The sequence below is a fragment of the Chanodichthys erythropterus genome, chromosome 10 (assembly GCF_024489055.1).
Source record: "Chanodichthys erythropterus isolate Z2021 chromosome 10, ASM2448905v1, whole genome shotgun sequence".
Taxonomy (NCBI): Eukaryota; Metazoa; Chordata; class Actinopteri; order Cypriniformes; family Xenocyprididae; genus Chanodichthys; species Chanodichthys erythropterus.
The window spans coordinates 59,877,805-59,898,659 of record NC_090230.1 but is presented as its reverse complement, the minus strand read 5'-3'; the positions used below and the strand labels follow the sequence as shown (position 1 = coordinate 59,898,659).

General features: G+C 38.2%; 2 protein-coding genes across 4 annotated transcripts; one reads left to right on the top strand and one right to left on the bottom strand.

The window, feature by feature from the left end:
• The first annotated feature begins 3,808 nt into the window (after window positions 1-3,808).
• LOC137028970 (uncharacterized) lies at window positions 3,809-7,428 on the top strand. 2 transcript variants are annotated; one of them, XR_010896237.1, is made up of 4 exons: window positions 3,809-4,525; window positions 5,113-5,453; window positions 5,708-5,913; window positions 6,065-7,428. XR_010896237.1 is itself a non-coding variant. In XM_067398447.1 (3 exons), exons 1-2 carry the CDS (start codon window positions 3,872-3,874, stop codon window positions 5,413-5,415), a joined length of 957 nt encoding a protein of 318 aa, XP_067254548.1. In that variant the 5' UTR covers window positions 3,809-3,871; the 3' UTR covers window positions 5,416-5,453; window positions 5,708-7,428. The 2 variants fall into 2 exon arrangements, 1 of the variants encoding a protein (XP_067254548.1); XM_067398447.1 differs by having other exon boundaries at window positions 5,708-7,428.
• A 943-nt stretch (window positions 7,429-8,371) lies between these two features.
• LOC137028968 (long-chain fatty acid transport protein 6) lies at window positions 8,372-20,118 on the bottom strand. 2 transcript variants are annotated; one of them, XM_067398442.1, is made up of 10 exons: window positions 19,629-20,118; window positions 18,356-18,562; window positions 17,813-17,971; window positions 16,629-16,753; window positions 16,284-16,478; window positions 16,029-16,119; window positions 15,636-15,834; window positions 11,214-11,311; window positions 10,789-10,919; window positions 8,372-9,761 (listed from the first exon to the last, which is right to left on the bottom strand). In XM_067398442.1, the coding sequence occupies exons 1-10, from the start codon at window positions 20,104-20,106 to the stop codon at window positions 9,585-9,587; spliced, it is 1,860 nt and encodes a 619-aa protein (XP_067254543.1). In that variant the 5' UTR covers window positions 20,107-20,118; the 3' UTR covers window positions 8,372-9,584. The 2 variants fall into 2 exon arrangements, with proteins under 2 accessions (XP_067254543.1, XP_067254544.1); XM_067398443.1 differs by lacking the exons at window positions 8,372-9,761; window positions 10,789-10,919; window positions 11,214-11,311 and adding an exon at window positions 15,366-15,459.
• Between the last annotated feature and the right edge of the window lie 737 nt (window positions 20,119-20,855).

Genomic DNA, 20,855 nt, shown 5'->3' with positions numbered 1-20,855 from the left:
CATGGATATGCCTCCCCAGACCATCAACCCACCACCATACCGGTCATGCTGAACTATATTACAGGCAGCATAACGTTCTCCACAACTTCTCCAGACCCTTTCACGTCTGTCACATGTGCTCAGGGTGAACCTGCTCTCATCTGTGAAAAGCACAGGGCGCCAGTTGTGGACCTGACAATTCTGAGCACAGGGCCCACTAGAGGACGTCAGACATCTCAAGCCACCCTCATGAAGTCTGTTTCTGATTGTTTGGTCAGAAACAGACTTCAGACATTCACACCATTGGCCTGCTGGGGGTCGTTTTGTAGGGCTCTGGCAGTGCTCATCCTGTTCCTCCTTGCACAAAGGAGCAGATACTGGTCCTGCTGATGGGTTAAGGACCTTCCACGCCCCTGTCCAGCTCTCCTAACTGCCTTAGTTGTGGAATCTCCTCCATGCTCTTGAGACTGTGCTGGGAGACACAGCAAACCTTCTGGCTATAGCACATATTGATGTGCCATCCTGGAGGAGCTGGATTGCCTGTTAAACCTCTGTAGGGTCCAGGTATCACCTCATGCTACCAGTAGAGACACTGACCCTGACAAAAACTAGTGAAAAACAGTCAGAAAAGATGAATAGGGAAAAAAAAAATGTCAGTGGCCTCCACCTGTAAAACCATTCCTGTTTTGGGGGTCATCTCATTGTTGCCCATCTAAGTGCACCTGTTGTTAATTTCATTAACACCAAAGCAGCTGAAACTGATTAACCACCCCCTCTGCTAAATGACCAGATCAATACTCCAGGAGTTTAACTGACTTGATGCTATTCTCTGATTAAAAACTGTTCATATTTTATATATTATATATATATATATAATTTTTTTTTTTTTTTTTTTTTTATTATTATTATTATTATTATTTTAATTCACGTTCCTGTTACCCTTACTGTTGTCACTTTTTCCTGGTTAAATAAACATTACATATAAAAGGCCAAATACAGTTATATTTTGTATTTTTACTCTATGTAATATTCTGTTTATCAAAACCAATAAGTGTTTGTTAAGTGTTAGTGTTATGTATTTTTACATTTATTCCAGATTAATAACAAAAGGCCGAAAAAATACAAATATGCACTGTTCTTTTTAACTTTACCAGCGGGTGTCGCTGTTGGACAAAGTTACTTTATTAAAACTATAGTGACTTAAATTTTTAATGTCACATTTTTTAATACTTGAGTTTTTTTAAATCGATTATTTTCTCAGCCTGTTTTGTTTCTAAGGAGACTCTGCCTCCCTTGCCTTGACTGATGGCGGGCAAGGCAGAAGCCGTACAACACACAAACATCAGAAATGTAATCTTAAATTATGATCCTTGCGGTTTTGAGGTTATGTAAATATACAAGCAACTAGTTATTAACTAAAGCGTTACGTTAAATAAAAATTTGTGTGTTGCGCGCGAGCGTAGTACTATTGGCAGCTGAGCACTCCTTATGTGTGTTCTTTTATGGGAAAATGATTATGCAATTTAGTTTATTGGGATCATATTCTGGTCCCATTTACTTGCTGGTATGTAATATGCATCATCATATCTTTTATTAAAAAAAAAGAAGAAGAAAAAAAAAAAAAAGTGTAGAAACGGCGACAAACGATCGTGACTGCTGGCACAAACTCTGGCATGCTGATACATAAAAATGTATAATAATAATAATAATAATAATAATAATACAATTGTGAGAAACTTTGCATCATAATTTTAAAATACCACCGCACGCCACTGAGAACATCTCAAACAGCGACAAACTCCGAGAAAGACCGTGGCACCTGCCAGAAGAATCCGCGGCAGCTGCCACGAATCCAGGCAGCTGCCTGAAGAATCCGCGGCAGCTGCCACCAACACTGGCAGCTGCCAGAAAAAATCCGTGGCAGCTGCCACCAACACTGGCAGCTGCCAGAAGAAATCCGTGGCAGCTGCCGATGCCACCGGAAGTGGCGCTGCGACCTGCTGCTGCCAGAGGGAGCGCCAGGCCCTGCTGAGGATTTGTGCGCTCGACATTTCTTGGCTTTGTGCCGTGAACTTTTAAATGCGCACTTGTATGTTATTTCTGTGTAGTGTAGTGTAGGCTATATAAATATAAACACTTCTGAATTCTTGACATTCATATATAAATATATAATTGTGAAATGTATGATTGCCTGATTCAATTTTATAAGAGTACTAATACTAATTTGTTTTTATTAACATGTTTAGATTTTATAAAATTACTGTGCAGATTTTTTCAAGAATTACTTTTTGCTGCTGATTTATACACTCACTAAGTTTAATAAAAATACATAATAAATTTATGCAATATTTAAAGTTGTTAACTGTAATTTATCTTACACTGCAAAATAATAATTTACAAAGGATTAAATTTATCACAATTATGTAAGTATCTGGATATTTGACGTGGGGCGAGGGCTTTGAAAACCTCTCTCTTTTTTGACCATACATGTGTTTGCATCCCATAATAAGATAGCTAAGTTAGCTACTACTAGCCACCCTTAAAACTTTGCTGTATGAATCGTTGTATGATGTATGTGGTTACTACCCACAGAGTGGTGTTTTAGTTTAATCGCGCAGCACTTCTGTGCCTGTCTGTTCACATGAGGAGCCCAGTGACCCGTGGATCCAATATGTTTAATGGCAGAGCAGACATGGAAAGTATTAACTTTCTAAGCTAATCGCAAGTGTTATTCCATTCTGCGCTCGCGCACCTCTGCTCTAGTTTTCAGCATTTCTGAAGAGCGTACAGTACATAGTCAAACATGTAAAAATTAATATATTTTCTGATATGGATTCTTACATTCTAATGAGAATTTTCCATTATTCTTGATTTCCAGCATACACAGACTCATGGCCAAGCTAGCACTGAACAGCCCTGAATTAAAGTCTATCGAACAGGGGGTCAAGAATCGGTTCAAATGGAGCTGGTTGCTGGAGACTGTCCAAGTTGAGGGAAACACTTTCTCACTCAATTGCTTTAGCAAAATTAGAGAACCAGGCAAAGCTATTTGCAACATTTGCAACCACCCTATTAACTATGGCACAAGTGGGAAGATTGCACTACGGAAACATATGATGCATCCAAAAACATGTGAAACTGTGGAAGATCCAACAGCAGAACATGCACATTGAGATCGCACGAGCTGATAACATCATTGTTGCGGCTCCGCACAACAACTCGGCGCAACCCAGATCAATTCCTCCTCTATGCAACCGTATTGCTCAGGATCAAGTGAGTGTTTTCTGATTTTGTAGTAACTCTTTTCAGTCAACTCTTCTTTTCTTTTTTACTATGTTTGAAACAGGTGTTTAATAACTTAGCAAATTGGTAGATTTGTTTAAATTCAGTCCACCTCTAGTTATGTCTATCAAAAGCAGCAAATAAGAATGCTTCCAATGGAGAGAATACTCAAAAACAAATACTCCTACTACTCCTTTAAAATAATTGTTTTGACTACATTATTATCAGTGAAGATGATATTATAAACCTGTTCATTTAATTATTAAAAATGATTTTATTTAGGATGTATGGTGTTTAATCAAATTCTGTTTTGCAGGCACTCATTCTTGGATTCATTGCTGAAAATTCTCTTCCCCTGTCAGTCACGTCTGGGATTATTAAATTGGCTCAAGAGTTGGCCAAAGATCCAAAAGCACTTGCTGAACTGTCAATGGACAGGATATCTGCCTCATACAAGCTCACCCATGGTGTGAAGAAGACTATCCTGGATGAAGTACTTGAGGAAATCAGACATGTCCCCTTCCCCCTCAACATAGATGAGGCCACAAGCAAGACAAACAAAAGAGTATAAGGTGTGCTTGTCAGCTACTGGTCCGAGAAAAATGAGAGGATGGTTGTCCAACACCTTGCAGCTTTGGATCTCATATCTGTAACGGCAGAATCTCTCCTCAGTGCACTGGATGGGCTTTTTGAAAGGATGAATCTCCCATGGGATAATCTGGTGTCAATTCTCATGGACTCCTGTGCTGTTATGAGGGGCTCTAAAAATGGCTTGGAAAAGAAGATCAGAGACCGCCGTGCCCCTCATCTCCTTGACATCGATGGTGACTCATGTCACCACCTTCATAATGCCAGCAAGAAATTGTGCTGTCCTTTTGAGCGTTGGGTTGAGTCTTTGCTGTCAGACCTGCACACAGACCACAAATGGTCAGCTGACATGAAAGATGGCCTCAGAGAAATTTGCAGCATATTTGGAACCCATTTCTCGCGGCCAGAGTGCTATATTCCACACCGGTGGCTCTCAGTCTTGGATGTCAGTCTGGAAACACTGCGAATGTGGGATGCACTGGTCATGTTTTACTATGCCTTCCTGAGCAATGAAGATAAGTGTACATACAAGGACATTGTCAGTGCTATTCTACAGAAGCGTGAAGTAAAGGGAACAGGCAGGGCCCGGATCAAGGAGTTGTGGAAGGAGTTGGGGAACAGGTCCAAGAACTTCACAAACGAGGGGAAGATGAGGAAGGTCAGGATTTGCAAGAAGGTGAGAAAAACGCCCTAGACATCAGCTGAAGCTATATTGGTGGGGGGAGTGGGCAAAATTTAAAAATTCAAACATCACATTTACTTATTGGTTATCATTATTATTAATAAGATTATTATTATTATTATTATTATTATTATTATTATTATAGAGAATTGTAGCGTTAGAGCAGTGGATATGACACTTGCCTTTGATTCCCACTGTGACACGTTCACCAATATGTCCCTGAGCAAGACACTTAACCCCTAGTTGCTCCAGAGGTGTGCAACCTCTAACTTATAAGTAAGTTTTGATAAAAGTGTCAGATTAATGTTTACATTACATTCAGCTGACTCTTTAATCCAAAGCGACTTACAATTGCAATAGATGTCAGCAAGCAACTAGGGGTTAAGTGTCTTGCTCAGGAACACAATAGTGTCTCACAGTGGATTCGAACCTCGAATCGCTCACACCAAAGGCATGTGTCCTATTCACTGTGTCATCGCCACATTTAAAAAGTAAATATTTATTTATTTATTCAAGGTGCTTGTTAGATGTACATTGCTGTGATTGGTGCAGAGAGAAAATATGTTTCTATGTTTTAACAGGTGCTATTTGAGGACAAGAAAACCCTCCTTGAGCTCCACTTCTATTCAGCAGTCCTTCCCATGCTGAAACATTACGTCCTGCTTTTTCAGTCCAAGGACCCAAAGGTTCATAAACTCCATGATGAGCAGGAGAAACTTGTCAGGGAGTTTTTATCTTGCTTCATCAAGCCAGAAAAATTAATTAACAGCAAAGGAAGGAATCTGTCTGGGCCAAAGATGAAGTTGCTTGACCTGACATCGACAGAGGCCCATCTCGCAGCACTTTTGTTGGCTCTGAGGCCTCATCCCTCCTTGACCAACTAGGGAGGGAACACCCTGTGGTGAAGGCTTTCAAAACTAAGGTATGGTATGGCTTTATTTAGGTAAAACATTGAAACATGTCATCGTAAGATGAGAATAGCCTGTGAAAGCGAATTAAACACTTATTTCCAACATGGTCCTCAATATTAGACACGACATAATGACATCACACCATAACTATACACATTTAATTCATTTAAAAGAAAAACACTTCCTAAGCAATTAATCTTGGAGCAGGCTCCACATATACAGTATTTCTTTACTTGTTTCTTAAACTATACTCTATTTATAAAAGGTAATCCAAGCCTACACCAGCTGTGCAGGTGACCTTCAAACAAAGCTACCTCTTGACAGTCCAACCCTAAGGACTCTGTCATGCTTGGACCCAGATGCACGGGGAAGCCATCACATTCTTCCTCATCTCCAGAAGTTGCCGAACATGTTTCCATATGTGAAGCTTAATGAACTGGAGAGAGCTGGATTTCAACATGAAATACACAGGTGTATATAATTGTTGGAATGCCATTTACACAGATTCTTAATAAGTCAAATGTTTGATTATTTTGCTAGTAATTGTTTAATGTAGCCTGTTGTTTGTAAGGAATTATTTTATTGTCAAATAATGAGCTTAAACTGTTGTTTCCCATCCTAGATATGCAAGTGACATGACACTACCTCAGATGACAGAGGAGGCAAGAGTTGATTTATGGTGGAATGTTGTGAGAAAGACTCAGAGGTACCCAGCGTTCTGCAAGCTTGCACTGTCTGCACTATGCCCATTTCAAGGTCCACAGGTGGAATCAGCATTCAGTGTAATGTCCAACATCCTGCAAGCCAAAGCTGCAAACCTAAGTGTTGAGACATATGAGTCCTATCAAGTGGTCAAATACAACCTGAAGGCCATGCAGGTGTCGGCCATTCAGCACTACTCCCGGAAGACAAAGGAGAGTCCTGTTAATGTACAGCTGTGCAGAAATGTAAAACGATCGAGCCAAAGGTACAGAGCTCTGCTCAGAGATCAAGAAGAACTGAACAAAAGGCCTTATCACTCTGAGAAGCCCACGGCCGGCAAGAAAATGGCAAAAGATGCCATCGTGGCAGCAGCTGTGAGTGCCAGGCGCAAATTCCAAAAGAAACGTGTAGAGGCTCTAAAAAAGCTTGCTACAAAGGCTAAAGAGTCGTACAAAAATTGAGGCCTTCTTTTGACATGAAAATGTGCATGTTGCACATTTAGCAGTTAAAGTTGGGTAAAAATGCATCCACCAAATAATTTGTTATTTTTCATACTGTACAAAAAAAGTTGCACATTGCACATCTAGCTATAAAATAAAATGTTTTTTTTTTTGTTCAAATAAGTTGTTATGGTTCCTGCTTTACTGTCCATATTGATCCGCCACCAGTGGTATTTGGTCTCAGTATATTTTCCTGCTTTTTTGTCCTTAGCCAATCACATGCCTGAAACAGACAAGAGCAAGAGCAGACACAGAGGGCCCTATTTTAACGATCTAAACGCAAAGTGTAAAGCGCACGGCGCAGGTGCACTCAGGGTGTGTCCAAATCCATTTTTGCTATTTTAACGACGGAAAACCGTCCGTGCGCCGGGGCGCATTTTTTAAATTGGTTATCCCTACGCTCTTAATTAGTAATGGGCGTAACGTTCAATAAACCAATTAGAGGGTCATCTCCCATTCCCTTTAAGAGCGAGATGCGCTCGCGCCATGGCGGACTGCTATTTACATGCCGGAATTTGTTGGCTGAAAAGCTGAACGCTTTTCAAGCGAAGAAACCGATCTGCTCATGCGCGAAGTTAAAGCGGGTTTGCAAATGCAGGCTTTCAAATAGCTCCGCGCGATGAGCCAGTTAATATATATGTGTGTGTATTGGCACGATTGTTCAATTAATTAGCCAATTTCGTTCATCATTATAAGTAGTAATAGGCTGAATTGAAAATAGGTAGCCTAATAAATAGGTAGCCTAATACACGCAATGACTATTCATCATTACATTTTTATATTTATGTAGCCTACACAATAATATTCTTTTACACTGTAATCCTTTTGTTTTTAATATTTGGCATGTTTGTGTCATGCGCATCCCTGTGTGTAATAAGCAAAGTCAACGCACACTGTGGACGCGCCCAGAGGCGCAGTTTCTACCGACGCGCTCTAACAAAAAAATATTGCGCCATTGACTTTAGACTTTAGACCAGGTTTGAGTTGGTCTATGGCGCAGTCTATTTTCAGCTCCTTAAAATAGCAATGCGCCGGCAATGCTCCTGAACACACCTCTGTTTTAGACCAGCACGCCCATGGGCGCACTAACTGGCACAAAAGCATTTACTAATTTAAGTACGTGGCGCTGAACGGGAAAACGCGAACGGCGCCGGATGCAAACTAGCAAACACACTTGCGCTGCGCCTTGCGTCGCATTGCGCCGGGTGTATTATAGGGCCCAGACAGTCTAGGGTGTGACCTGAAGGGGTAGCGTGGTCTTTAGCATTTCTGTTAAAACTGCCATTATTTGTGCTTAGTTACAAGCAATTTCTTGGCATGCACTCCCCTCAGCAGGGCGGCATGGGTATTTCGTTCCCCAAACGTGTCTCAGGACGCAGTGTGAGTTCCCTTTCGAAAGGGATTGGGTTAGGACTGTAACCCTGGTTCCCTGAGAACAGGGAAAGAGACACTGCGTCTCCCTAACATGCCTCCAGGCTGTCTGCGAACAGTTGCTTCAGACGATAAATGGATGACATGTTCTCTAGGCACCTCTTATATACTTCCTGGTCGCACTAGTATGATGTCATAGGCTGCTGCCAGCCAATAGGATTGCCGTGATTTGACAGTTGCTTCAGATACCAGTCATGTGAAGGCGTTCCCCAAATGTGTCTCAGGACGCGATGTCTTGTAACAGGTTGTTTCTTGTAATTTGATTCACAGGTAATATATAATACAAAAGTATAGTGTTATAAATGTACATACATAAAAAAAAAAGAAAAAAAAAAAAACTTTGCGAGATTTACAATGTTGATGACCGTTAAAATGTGTCATCACAGTCTACAAAGACAAATATTATATATGATATTATATACATATCATGTAAATTATATTTAATTTGATCATATACACTGTTGCATATAAATGAAATGGCACAATGTTTGCTTGTTGATTGCAAATATAAAACCAATTCAGAACATCTCTGAAATAAAAGCATAAACATCTGTAGTTCCTGTGAAGAAGTGTCACTCAACAGACTCCTGCAGAGGATTTATAGTCCTGCTGTAATTCACGCATATACTGCAGTGGATATTTGAATCAGTCTCAATTTTTAGATCAAGAAATTAGAAAAAGAAATCCCTATTTGTTAATTTACATGATTAACAAGAGCAGAGAACGTTCATAAAGCTGCTGCTATATTATTATAAATTAATACAAAACCCTTTCTGTGCTTTGCTTTTGCATCTTAATAAGATGAGTGAACAGTTATGAGTTAAGTGAAGTGGTTAAAACATTTTGATTATAGTATTAATTAATTTCTTTATTGATGATAAAGGGTTAGATCACCCAAAAATGAAAATTCTGTCATTTATTACTTACCCTCATGCCGTTCCACACCCGTAAGACCGTTAATCTTCGGAACACAAATTAAGATATTTTAGTTGAAATCCGATGGCTCCGTGAGGCCTCCGAATCTTCCTGAAGCAGTGTTTTGAAATCAGCCATCACTAAATAAGTCGTTATTTTGTTTCTTTGGCACACCAAAAATATTCTTGTCGCTGTATAATATTAATATTGAACCACTGTACTTGAACTGATTTAAATATGTTTTTAGTACCTTTATGGATCTTGAGAGAGGAAATGTCATTGCTCCCTATGGAGGCCTCACGGAGCCATTGGATTTCAACTAAAATATATTAATTTGTGCTGAAGATTAACAAAGGTCTTACATGTGTGGAACGGCATGAGGGTAAGTAATAAATGACAGAATTTTCATTTTTGGGTGAACTAACCCTTTAAGAAATCCTAACAAAATCCTTACAGTATATTTGGGCTCAGTACCAAATAGACACACTAGTAAATCCACTTCCAGTAACTGCAGAAAGTGGACATGTCATCTAGTGATGTGGATGAATTCCAAAACGCATAATTTCATGGGTCACTGCATTGCCCACAATGCATCTAAAGTCTCTTCTTGCCTGATACGATGTCATCATATACTTGTGCAGTGAGGGGAGTGTAGGTTTCCTGTGAAGCGTCCAGGAAGTAAAGCGGCTGCTGGACTGCATGTGGACTGAAGCCCTGTTGTACCAGTCTTCCCTTCTGCTGCTTGAACGTATCCGTCATGTCTAAGGAAGTCTGCCGAGGACAAAAGCAGGAAAAGCACATAAAGACAAGGCAATGGCGCTGTGGGCAGAATGAATGTGCAATAGCACACATGCAGGGTGCGGTTTCATCCAGGAACATTAGCAGTACATAATAGACCAGACCATCCAGTGCTGAACTATTCTGTTCTTACAACATGGATTTGGATCAATGGCTACTGTGAAGAGCACTATATGAATGAACTCCAATTAAATTGTGACATCTCAATATTTGATTTGCTGATGTATGTTGTTGTTAAAAATGCTCTTATGCTGTATAGTGCACATTAGTGCCAGTCCATTTTTTCAGTGCTGCTGGTTCCAGAAGTATTTCTTCCTTATTTTTTTTCCTATAGGGATTTTTACACAGAATGTAAACGTAAAATGACAAACAAATTACTCTCACATGGTTTAAGTGTCCATTGCTAGTTGATTCTTTGGAAATCATAAGAGAGGCTTTACATTTTTTCAACTTTTTATAAGCAAGATGCTGAATCAGTGGCACTGCTAAGTGGGTGAATTACCACCTTGAGCTGTGTATTAATTTTTTTTTTTTTTTTTATTAAAACGCTAAATACATTTTCTGTCCACAAGTGATCACAGACGACTTTGAGATTCATGATTTTACCAGGTAGAAACAGGGCCATGTAAACTTTGTATACTCGCATACGATGATGTATAGCAGATCTCAACTGCTTGATTGCCTGTAAATCGCAAAATGTAAACTAATATCACCTACTACTATCACAATACTATTTTCACCCAGCTCTAATCTGCTATATGCAAAGAATGCTTTAAGATATTATAAACATTAACATCATGATTTTCATTAAGGCTGCTTAGAAACAATGTGTAGGCCTATTGTGAAAAGCGCTTTATAAATAAATTTGACTTGATTCAGTGGCCTGACATGTCAACTTCTGCTTCAAACATTGATGAGAAAATATAATGATCATGAAGGTTTCAAACATATAGTGCAGGTCAGCAAAAAAAGCAGCAAAGAGAGAAAGAGAGAAAGATACCTGAACTCTTAGAAACCACGGCCATGCGTACGGAGGAAGAGTGTGGAGCAGATGACCATAGAGTTTCTCACCATCCAATCCATGCCCATCCTTCAGCACAACAGCAGCCATTCCTGCTCGACCCTCATATCCTGCCAAAAACATCAGCATTCATTCACACAAGAAGCGCTCACACATGTTCCAGTGACAAAACACAGAAGAAACCACTATACTTCTCACCTGAAACACTGAAATCTTTTCAAATGTAATAAGGGATTAAGTCTAAGTTTATTATTCAATTTTTTTTTTCGATAAATACAAATCAAATCATAATTTATATACACTATAGAACTACAAGAACAGCCCTGTAAATCGGTCTAACAACTACTTTACTCCAGCAATAATTAGACAAACCTGACACTGAGAATATAGTCAACTCAAATCACCTGGTACAGTGACACCATACACACTGACATCCAGCAGGAAGTCCAGACAGCCCAAAACTTCAGACACCTCAGTGGTAGATACATTTTCTCCTTTCCACCTGCAAACCAACAAACAACATGATTGATAATGTGGTCTCGCTGTCCTCCCGGCCTTAAGGAGGTCAGTGTGTAAAAAACACACAGACAACCATTTTGGCCTTTCTTATCATGTGAAAATTAAAGACCCGTTCACACCAAGGATGATAACTATGAAAATAACGATAAAGTTACAATTCTAAAAATCAGTTTAAATATAAAAGAATAGCAGAGTCCACACCACAACTATAACGAAAATGGCCGAGAGAAACTACATTGTTGGAATCACTTTCAGAACTATTTTTTTCCAGCTGACGAATGACAAAAACATCAGCCAATCAGAATCCACCGGCAGGCAACAAAATTGGAGAGCATGCTTAGAATAAACAACATCATCCACTGGTATGGACACTAATATAGGGTGTTTCTCAAATGGAAGGCTGCATCCTACAAAGGCTGCATCTCTTGGCTGCCACGTCATCAAACGTCACTGAAAGCCATCTCTATCGGAAGGATCCTTGAAAGGCAGCCTTTGTTTCTAGTCCGTCGTTCAGCTGAATTTGAAAGATGCATGGGAGCTTTTGATGCTGAGGAAGACACACAAGCCTCTGAAGGACTGAACTAGGAAGGACGCATCCTCGGTAGGATGCACCCTTCTGTTTGAGAAGCACCGTTATTGTTATTGTTATTGGTGTGAACGGGCTTTAAGAACAGAGCAAATGGAAAATGATCCTAGCAGTCATTTGAGTTCACATTTCACATGGACAGGTTTCAAACTGAAAGAGAAAGACAAATAAAAAATCCTCTTCTGTAAAAGCTATAGATGGAGACTAATAGATGAAACCACATTTGAAACCACAAATCGTTCATATTGTGAGAAGTCATTTTGGCTTATCGTGTCCCTTACTGTACTGGAGTAATTTTGCCTATACACAATGTGGAAAAACTTTATTACTTTTTCCTCTATGTGTTCTGTTCGAAGAAAAGGGCTCCTTGTAATCCCAGCTAAACTGTCAGTCAAGCTCAACATCACTTTTCATGTTTCAAGAGGGCCATTTTGCTGAAATCATTTGGTGAAAATCTTTAATAAAACATAAATAATCAAAAGCCTATTTGTTAATAAAAAAATAAAAGTAAAATATTTTTAACTTTTGTTTAGCATATTAAATTACTTAAATGTATTTTATTATTATCAAGCTAGGAATCGCTCTTGCTGTACTAGTCAAATCAATTGGTCTGCAGTGCCGCTTCAAGTTGAACACACCTTAAATCTGCAGTGGTCAGGGGGTACAATCGGCCACATACTGTAATGCTCTTTGAGTGTCCAGAAAAGCGCTATATAAATGTAAGGAATTATTAATTAGGGAATTATGATACAAGTCGTAGCTCTAAGAAAATTACGAGTTTACACGTTGTAATTACAAGTTCTACAAAGACGTGAAGGCTTTTTACAGTTCAGAATCATTACAGTAATTACGACATGGTGTGAACACACCTATATCAACCACTCACCCTTCAACATTACTGTCACAGACAGTCACATGCCCAAAATGAATAGAGGAAGTAAACATTCTGGGGCACTGAGCAGAAAAAGACAGAGAAAATGAAAAACAATGCAATAAAATCAGGACAGCAATGTCCAAATGAACAAACAGAAATTGCTAAGCCCTTTTTTTTTTTATTGTAAATCATGAAGTCAATCAACATTTAACGTTGTGTGTGTGATTCATATTGATCCGATGAGTTTTTGGAAACTCTTGCTACTTCATACTTCAGTATTAGGCTGCATGGTTAATCGCAATTAAACCGCACACGATTTGGCAAGGCTGCGATTATTTATGTGCAGCTTGTCTGAGCTGTACAGCTCTGTGATCAGCAGTAAATGCTTCTCCATCTGAAAGTTAGAGGGTGCTCTTGCGCAGAAACTCCAAATATGGCCTGCCGCAGAAGTAGATAACACACATCATTCCAGGAAATCCCTATGTGCATCATACCATTACTGTAGCTGAATAAACAGAAGAATGAAATGCTTTGATTGATTAAACATGACTAATAAACACAAGACTGCCTTATTCTGTGTATTCATCTCACAGAAGGATGCTCAACTGTCATTATGAAGTGAGTTTGGAGTAAAAACATGTTATTAAAATGTTGTCTTTTGTTGGACAAGATGTTAATAAATGCTTCTCATGTCTGGAAAGATGTCGTTTGTTTGACGTGTGTTGCTTTTTCAAATGTACATAAGCGACTCAAACTCGCAGTGCTTTCAGATGGATTAGCATTTGGAGCCATAAATCATTGAGCTGCACATAAAAAAAAAAAAAAAAAAAAACGTTAAGAAACACGTTTAAGTGCGATTTCAATGTTATTTTTCTAATCATGTGATAAATCGTGCAGCCCTACTTCAGTACAGAACAGTGCTGAATTTTGACAAAAAGTGATTTTTAAATGTTATAATAGTGATTTTATATAATGACTAAATATAAATCCAAAAGCAAAACATGAATTATATTAGAGAGTGGAAATGACAAGCCAATGAGTGATCTTCCGCAGCCATCTACTGGTTATAGGGCAATATGTCATTTTAATTTTTAAATGTTTGTTTTCCACCAGGTGGCAGAACTCTCCCACTTAAGCATGGCACATTTCCCATGAATTATCTTCATTTAAAAAAAAAAAAAAAAAAAAAAAAAAAAAAAAATCCACATTTTCTTTAAAGTGAATTTTACATATAACGTTCCCATTTTATATAAAAATATACAAAAAAATTAGTAATTTTGAAGCAAAAAATACCATAAATCCCTCCAAAACTACTTAAAAAAGTGAGAAATATTACATGAGTTGTTTGAAAACTACTGTCTGAGGGTCGAACGGCTGTCAGGGTGTTAATGGGGGTGTTTTACAACACTTTAAAAAAAATATGGTATCAAAAATAGGGGGAGGAGGTAGCATTTTGTCACTTTATTCGGCTTTGATGAGTTTGCATCCCTCCAAGCACATTGCAGTCAAACATGATATCCAAAACAACAAGGGGTGTAACGATACCCTCATATCACGATTCGATACATATCACGATACTGAACTCACTATACAATTTTATTGCGATACTCCAAGACATCTGGTAAAAGGTAACAAAAAATAAATAAATAAATAAATACTGTTGATTAAAATGCTACATTTCGTATTACATTGGGGTGGAAATTAATTGGCTTGGACTTGGTGCTGGTAACACAATGCACAGGACAATGGTGACACCAGAATAAAAATATTCATGATTCTGAAGCTGAAAATACAGAATTATGCACTATGTCACTGGCTATATATATTTAAAATAATGTAGGCCACTTTTTACTGGTTACATAAGACATTTGTCATTATCAGGACCCACAAATATCCCCCCCATTGTATTATTATACATTATATTCAACATTATATATAGTAGTTTAACAGTACTCTGTAATTTTCATTTTGGGTGAACTACACACAATACATATCACTTTCCACAATAAATATTGTTGCATTTTTGTATTTAGCATCAGAGGACTAATTCTCATTTTCCTCAGTTATTTTGCTTTCTTTCCAAATTCAATCAAATGCTTGTTCTTACGTACCAGAGCATGTACGCATATGTGCACTCTTCAAAAACGGTACTTTAAATCTCTCGACAAACTAAAATATGTAAAAGACATAAAAAGTATACACAATGTATATACATTGTACTTAATGTCAGCTTTCTTATTTTGCTCAAGATAAGTCCACATGTCATAAAAACAAGAAACTATGCTTCTAACCACAGCTTGTTTCTTTTCGGGAAACACCAAATCGTTGAACTATGCAAGTAACGACGGAACTTGCAATGTTAGTTGGCTAACAATGCTTTTGGGAAATGCACCCCTGGTTGGCTCTTATGACAAATGGATTGTGATGTTTCTCATTAGGGCGAAAGCATTTGTTAAAAGAATAGATGTACATGTAAAGTCTACATCAGTTGTGTATATGCGTGTGTCAAAAGTTTCTCTGTGAGGGTTCAGTTAATGCAAGACAGGAAATTCCAAGATGTGCCGGACAGGAAATGCCCTGTTTGTAATTTTATTGCATGAAGGTTGTGCTTTTGGGCAGATTCTTCAGAAGTCCCACCAAGTTAGTCTTGGCCAGACCATCTGCCAGATCCCTGAAACGTTTAAAAACCACCATGAAACTGCTCCTGTTCATACTTAGTCCTATCAAAGATGTCATTATGACTAGTGGTGACCTCTTGGAGCTAAAAGCCAAAATTAAATGCAACACAAAGATTCCCCACAATAAAGTCAAATTTGCAAGCATGAGGGAAAACAGTGAATTAAAGACCTGAATGTGTCTCCAATCCTGTCTTTGAAGTAGACGAAGTCTCTGTGGTCCTGAAGCATCAAATCGCCGGTGTTGAAATACACATCTCCCATCTTAAAGACATCCCTCAGCAGCTTCCTTTCCGACATGGCTTTATCACCCGCGTAGCCCAGGAAAGGGTTGGTGAACATCACTGGAGCCACCAGTAACCCAGCTTCCCCTGAAACCACATGAGTCTGGCCTGAGGATAACATGCTCCTTTATCCAGACAAAACAGAGATCTGACTTGATCCAGTTTCTAAGTATCTGTTTCCAAGTCACGTAGCAATATTCTAATAAATATTGTCCAGCGGTCTGCTCTTAAAATGTGATATATTAAAAATTAAAAAAAATAAAAAATTATAAAGATCTCACCTTTACTCACTTTAATGCAGTGTCTTGTGTCTGTCCGTATGGGTTCATATGTTTGTGGATCACATTTTAAAAATTCAAAAGGCAGACTGAGCTGAAATAAATCAGAAAAGATCTACATTACATCAAAAAGTACATTCAAATTTCTGAGTGAACTGCAATTCATCTTTGAACCTCATTCATTACACATTTAAACTCAGTGTTATTGGAAAGTTGCATTAATAAACATCAAATCTAAAAAAAAAAAAAAAAACAGACCTTATTAAAATAACTTGCTCGTCCAATTGGTCCAATTTCATCGGTGTAATTAACAAAGCCAATACTGGCCTCCGTTAAACCATAAGCTTCACGAATTTGGATTTTTCCAAAACGTCTGACAAACTCCTTCCAAACATCAGCTCTAAGACCACTTCCTGCGGCGAGGCGAACATTATGAGCCACATCCTCTGCAGTCTGTAAACAATCAAATACAGCAAAATCTTAAACAATGTCATCTACATCAACACAATACTAACACAATGAAATCTAATCTTTGACAAAACAATGTCAACTAGAAACAACACCCCTAAAAATACAGTACATATTTTAGCATGTAGTACAAACCTTTGGTTGATTGACCAAATATCGACAGAGCTCTCCAATATACTGAAACACAGTAATATCATACTTCAGACAATCCTTCCAAAACTGGCTGGCAGAGAACTTCCTCTTCAAAACACATGTAGCCCCTAAAATTCAATGCTCCATATTAGGATTATGATTACACTTTTCCTAGATTAAAAGGCACAATATGTACAATTTTTAGAATAAAATATCCAAAAACAACTAGAACAATGTTATATATTTTGTTAACTTGTGAACTTACATTATCTCAAATGTTTCCAAGAATGTTTAAATCCAGAGGAATAAGCATTTTTAACCAGAACATGGACCAGAACATGTCTATGCGTCACCTATCAATGACATCATGCCATTGATTTTTCGTTTTATTTTGTAGAAACCATGGAAACACCAAAGACGCTTTAATATTATGTTTCATTAGACAGGAGAGCAACTGTTTGGACACATTCATCAACAGAAAACCAATCATTGCTATATAGCTCAACATGGTTAGTCTTATTGTTTAAATCTTGTTTTCTTGATTTATCAGCTATACCATGTTTTACCATGCCTAATATCGATCTAGCTAACTGCAGTGTGCAACAAGTGTCTCATAGTAGCTGCCGAGTGAACGCACAGAGTTGCGTTATAAAAAATTTCAATGCACAAATGTATCCAATATGATAAAACAGTGCTGCATTACTCCACATATGCTTGAGTGGAAGAAGTGGAAGCGCTCGTCTGCAGCATAATAAAAGTTTCACTGCTCTCAAGCCGTGTGCCGCGCTTATCTTTCATTACTAATCGCTCCAGTGGCCTCGTTCCACTCCAATGGCTTTCAGCTATACCCTGCTTCATACTACAGTAATGAATTAAAAAAAAAAATTCATTTTTAATACTTGAGCTCATCATTAATATGATTTCTTCCTAAGTCTTGTCTGATTCTTTTTCATCAGCGTGAAGACAACACCTCCCATGATTCCGCGAAATCAAGGCATCATCAAGCTACTCCTTTGTTTTGAATAAGTGGCATCTAGAAGTTTTCAAGTTTGTAAACGCCTTTCTTACAGGTCACTTACAATATTTACATGTAAGCCTTTAAGACATCACATATAAAGTGTAGAAAAATAGCAAAGTATTCTTTGGCAGTTGTGATTTGTCATATCATTGTGTTGCGATGATCATACCGAGATCAATGCAGCCGCCAATGCCGAGCAGCGATGCAGACATGTGGTAGAGCGGCAGCGTCAGATAGACTTTATCACTGGCATGAGCACCACACAAACGGAGGAAGGCCATACACATCACAGCTTTGATGTGACTAATTCGAGCAGCTTTCGGCAGTCCTAAAAATGAAAGATAAAGACGGAGACTGTCAGTACAACAGAACAGCCTGCGGCACAATAAAGATTGTAACCGTTAGAGATTCCCGTACTTCAACAGATGTGTAGTGTACATTATGACCAACTCCTTATGTGCTCAAAATTAAGCATTTTACGCCTCAGAATAGAATAGAATAGAATAGAATAGAATAGAATAGAATAGAATAGAATAGAATAGAACATTCATTCCCACATGATTGGTCCGGTAGAAATGGCTGTTCATTTATTTACAGTGGTGGGTCTCTGAAGTATTTTTCTTGATTTCTAATTGAATTCCTTTGGTTCTTTTGATAATCACCATCCTCAAATGTTAAGAGTTAAGAAATGATAAACCTGTATGTACTGTACCTGTAGTGCCAGATGTGAAGATATACAAGAAGTTGGACATGAGGTTTGGCTGAGGGGCATCAACCACAGGCTTCTCTGGAGAAGCTGATTCCAGCTTGTCCAGCAACGTCCTGACATTCTTCTGTGTGGAGCTCTCTGCTGCCACCCAAACATCCATCCCAGTGTCTGTCAGCATCAGCAGCACCTCGTCCAGAGACTTCATCAAGTCTACAAGCATGGAAGAAGTTCATGTCATTATATGGCTGCAAGAGTAAAGAGGCTTATATTTCAAATAATCAAAAAGCATGACTACAGACGTTATATGTACATAAGTATATATAATTCTATTAATATTGTAATATTAAAAAAACTTTTAAAAAAGTTCACAATTAAATTGCCAACAATTCTGAGTACAGAACATTTTTGGTCTGCTACGTAAAAAAATTAATGAAGCTCTTGTAAAAGTGTCTTGGTTGCTGCAGCATCTTCTGTGATCAGACTATCCAAATAATTTATTTTTTTATTTTTTTATTGTGTGCTCATAATCTCACTAATTACCAACGCAAACCAAATAATATATCCATTAACAACAACAACAACAACAACAACAACTAGACTGTACATTTCCTGAATAAAATGTGAGTGGTGCTCGCAGTGGCATTACACTTGTTGGAATAATAGAATGTACCAAGTCTCAGAATGTTAATCAATTCATGAATTTTGTCTACCCTTCTAATAACTGCCAAACAATACCCTAGCAGCCACCCAGAATAATTTAGCCTCATTTTCATATGTCAAATCTCTCTTGAAACTGACAAAATATGTATTTAAATATTACCAATACCAGTCTAAATAGCCTTCATTTTGGTTGTTTGTTTGGGTTTGATTTGTTTTGTAACAATGTTCAGCCAGACCAGGCTTTGTCCAAAAAAAAAAAAAAAACCTTTTCTTGTTTGTAAATTGTTTTCAAAATCATACAATACAAAATAAGCAACCAAAACAACTACTAGCCTACTGTTTTTTTTTTGTTTTTTTTTTTACGCATGACATAAGAGGTGTAGTAAAGACATTTTGTGCTTCTACACCAAACATTCTCACAAGATGAAACATGTTCACTTTGACTTGATGGGAAGTTGGCCAGTGAATTAGGGCAGCGACTTGGGGAAGTCTCTCGATCTTTTTTATGCGCTAACATAGTATATACTGTATATTGCAGATATATATTGTGATAATAATATATTTCGTGATTATACCTGAGCGTCGCGTTGTTGTCGGGTTTAATTGTGACGCTTACCTGAGCCAATGACGAGCGCTTTAGCACCACAGCTGTGCAAACAGTGCTGCAAAGACTGAGATTTGATGTTAAAGTTGAGAAACGCGACCTCACATCCCAGCTTACAGAGTCCGAACCAAACGCAGATGAAATCCGCCTCATTATTCATCAGAAGAGCCACAATATCACCATGTTTTAGACCACAGTGAGATTTCAACACGTTAGCGAATCTGTTGCTCCGCACATCCACGTCTCTATAGGTGAGAATCTGCTCTTCGAACACAATAAAAGTTTTCTCCGGGATATTTCTGGCTTGAAGCTCAAAACACTGGAGATATGTGACAACTCCGCGCTTCATCCTCGCCATCATCGCCCTCCCCACGCGCCGAACTTTCACATAATACATCAAGTCATCCCAAAAGTAAGGGTAAAACTTCCTCTGAAAAACCAAAAGAGTGACAATCCCGACAGCCAGAGTGCTGATGGCCCAGCTCATCATGATGTGTTGGTATGTAACAGTGATGAAAACCGTTTGTGTTGAGCTGCTGGAATCTTCACCCCATACTTAAATACCCTCAGACGGTACTGCGCATGCGCAAGACTGGGCTTTCAACCTCCGTCTCATTAAACCATTCATTATATTCGTTATCATGAAACAAAAACATACACTACGCCCAGCGAGCACGGGGAGCAAGAAATTCGGTTCTCTCCCACTTCACACCATCATACTGAAACAAATATTTACATATATCCCCTGGAAGCTTAGAAAGTTTGGTTTAAGTCCAAACCTCTCATAATCTAATAACCTGTCTATGAAAGTCCAAAAGTGCTTTCCAGGTAGGCATCTCACTAGGTTGTGAGACGGCAATTCTACCGACACACATAATTTACTGTCTTTTAAAGATGGATGCAAATATTTATTAATATATACAAAAATAACTTTAGGTTAATGTTAAAATGTCATGATAATGTCATGATAAAAGTAAAAACAGTAACTCTGCAGTGCTTTCTCACATCATAACCGCAATACACTCATTAATATAAAACATGCCAAGTTCTTTGTCTTATATGATTAGAAAAGTACGGCAATATGTACAAACAATAATTTTTGTATATAAACCATGAGTGCATTGTCAATGTATTACTGAACAGATACAACTCATATTTATTAAATAAGAATTCTTTGTGCTCGTTTTATTATAGGATGACAAATTTGTACAACTACACCACCGATCAAAACAAGTTTGG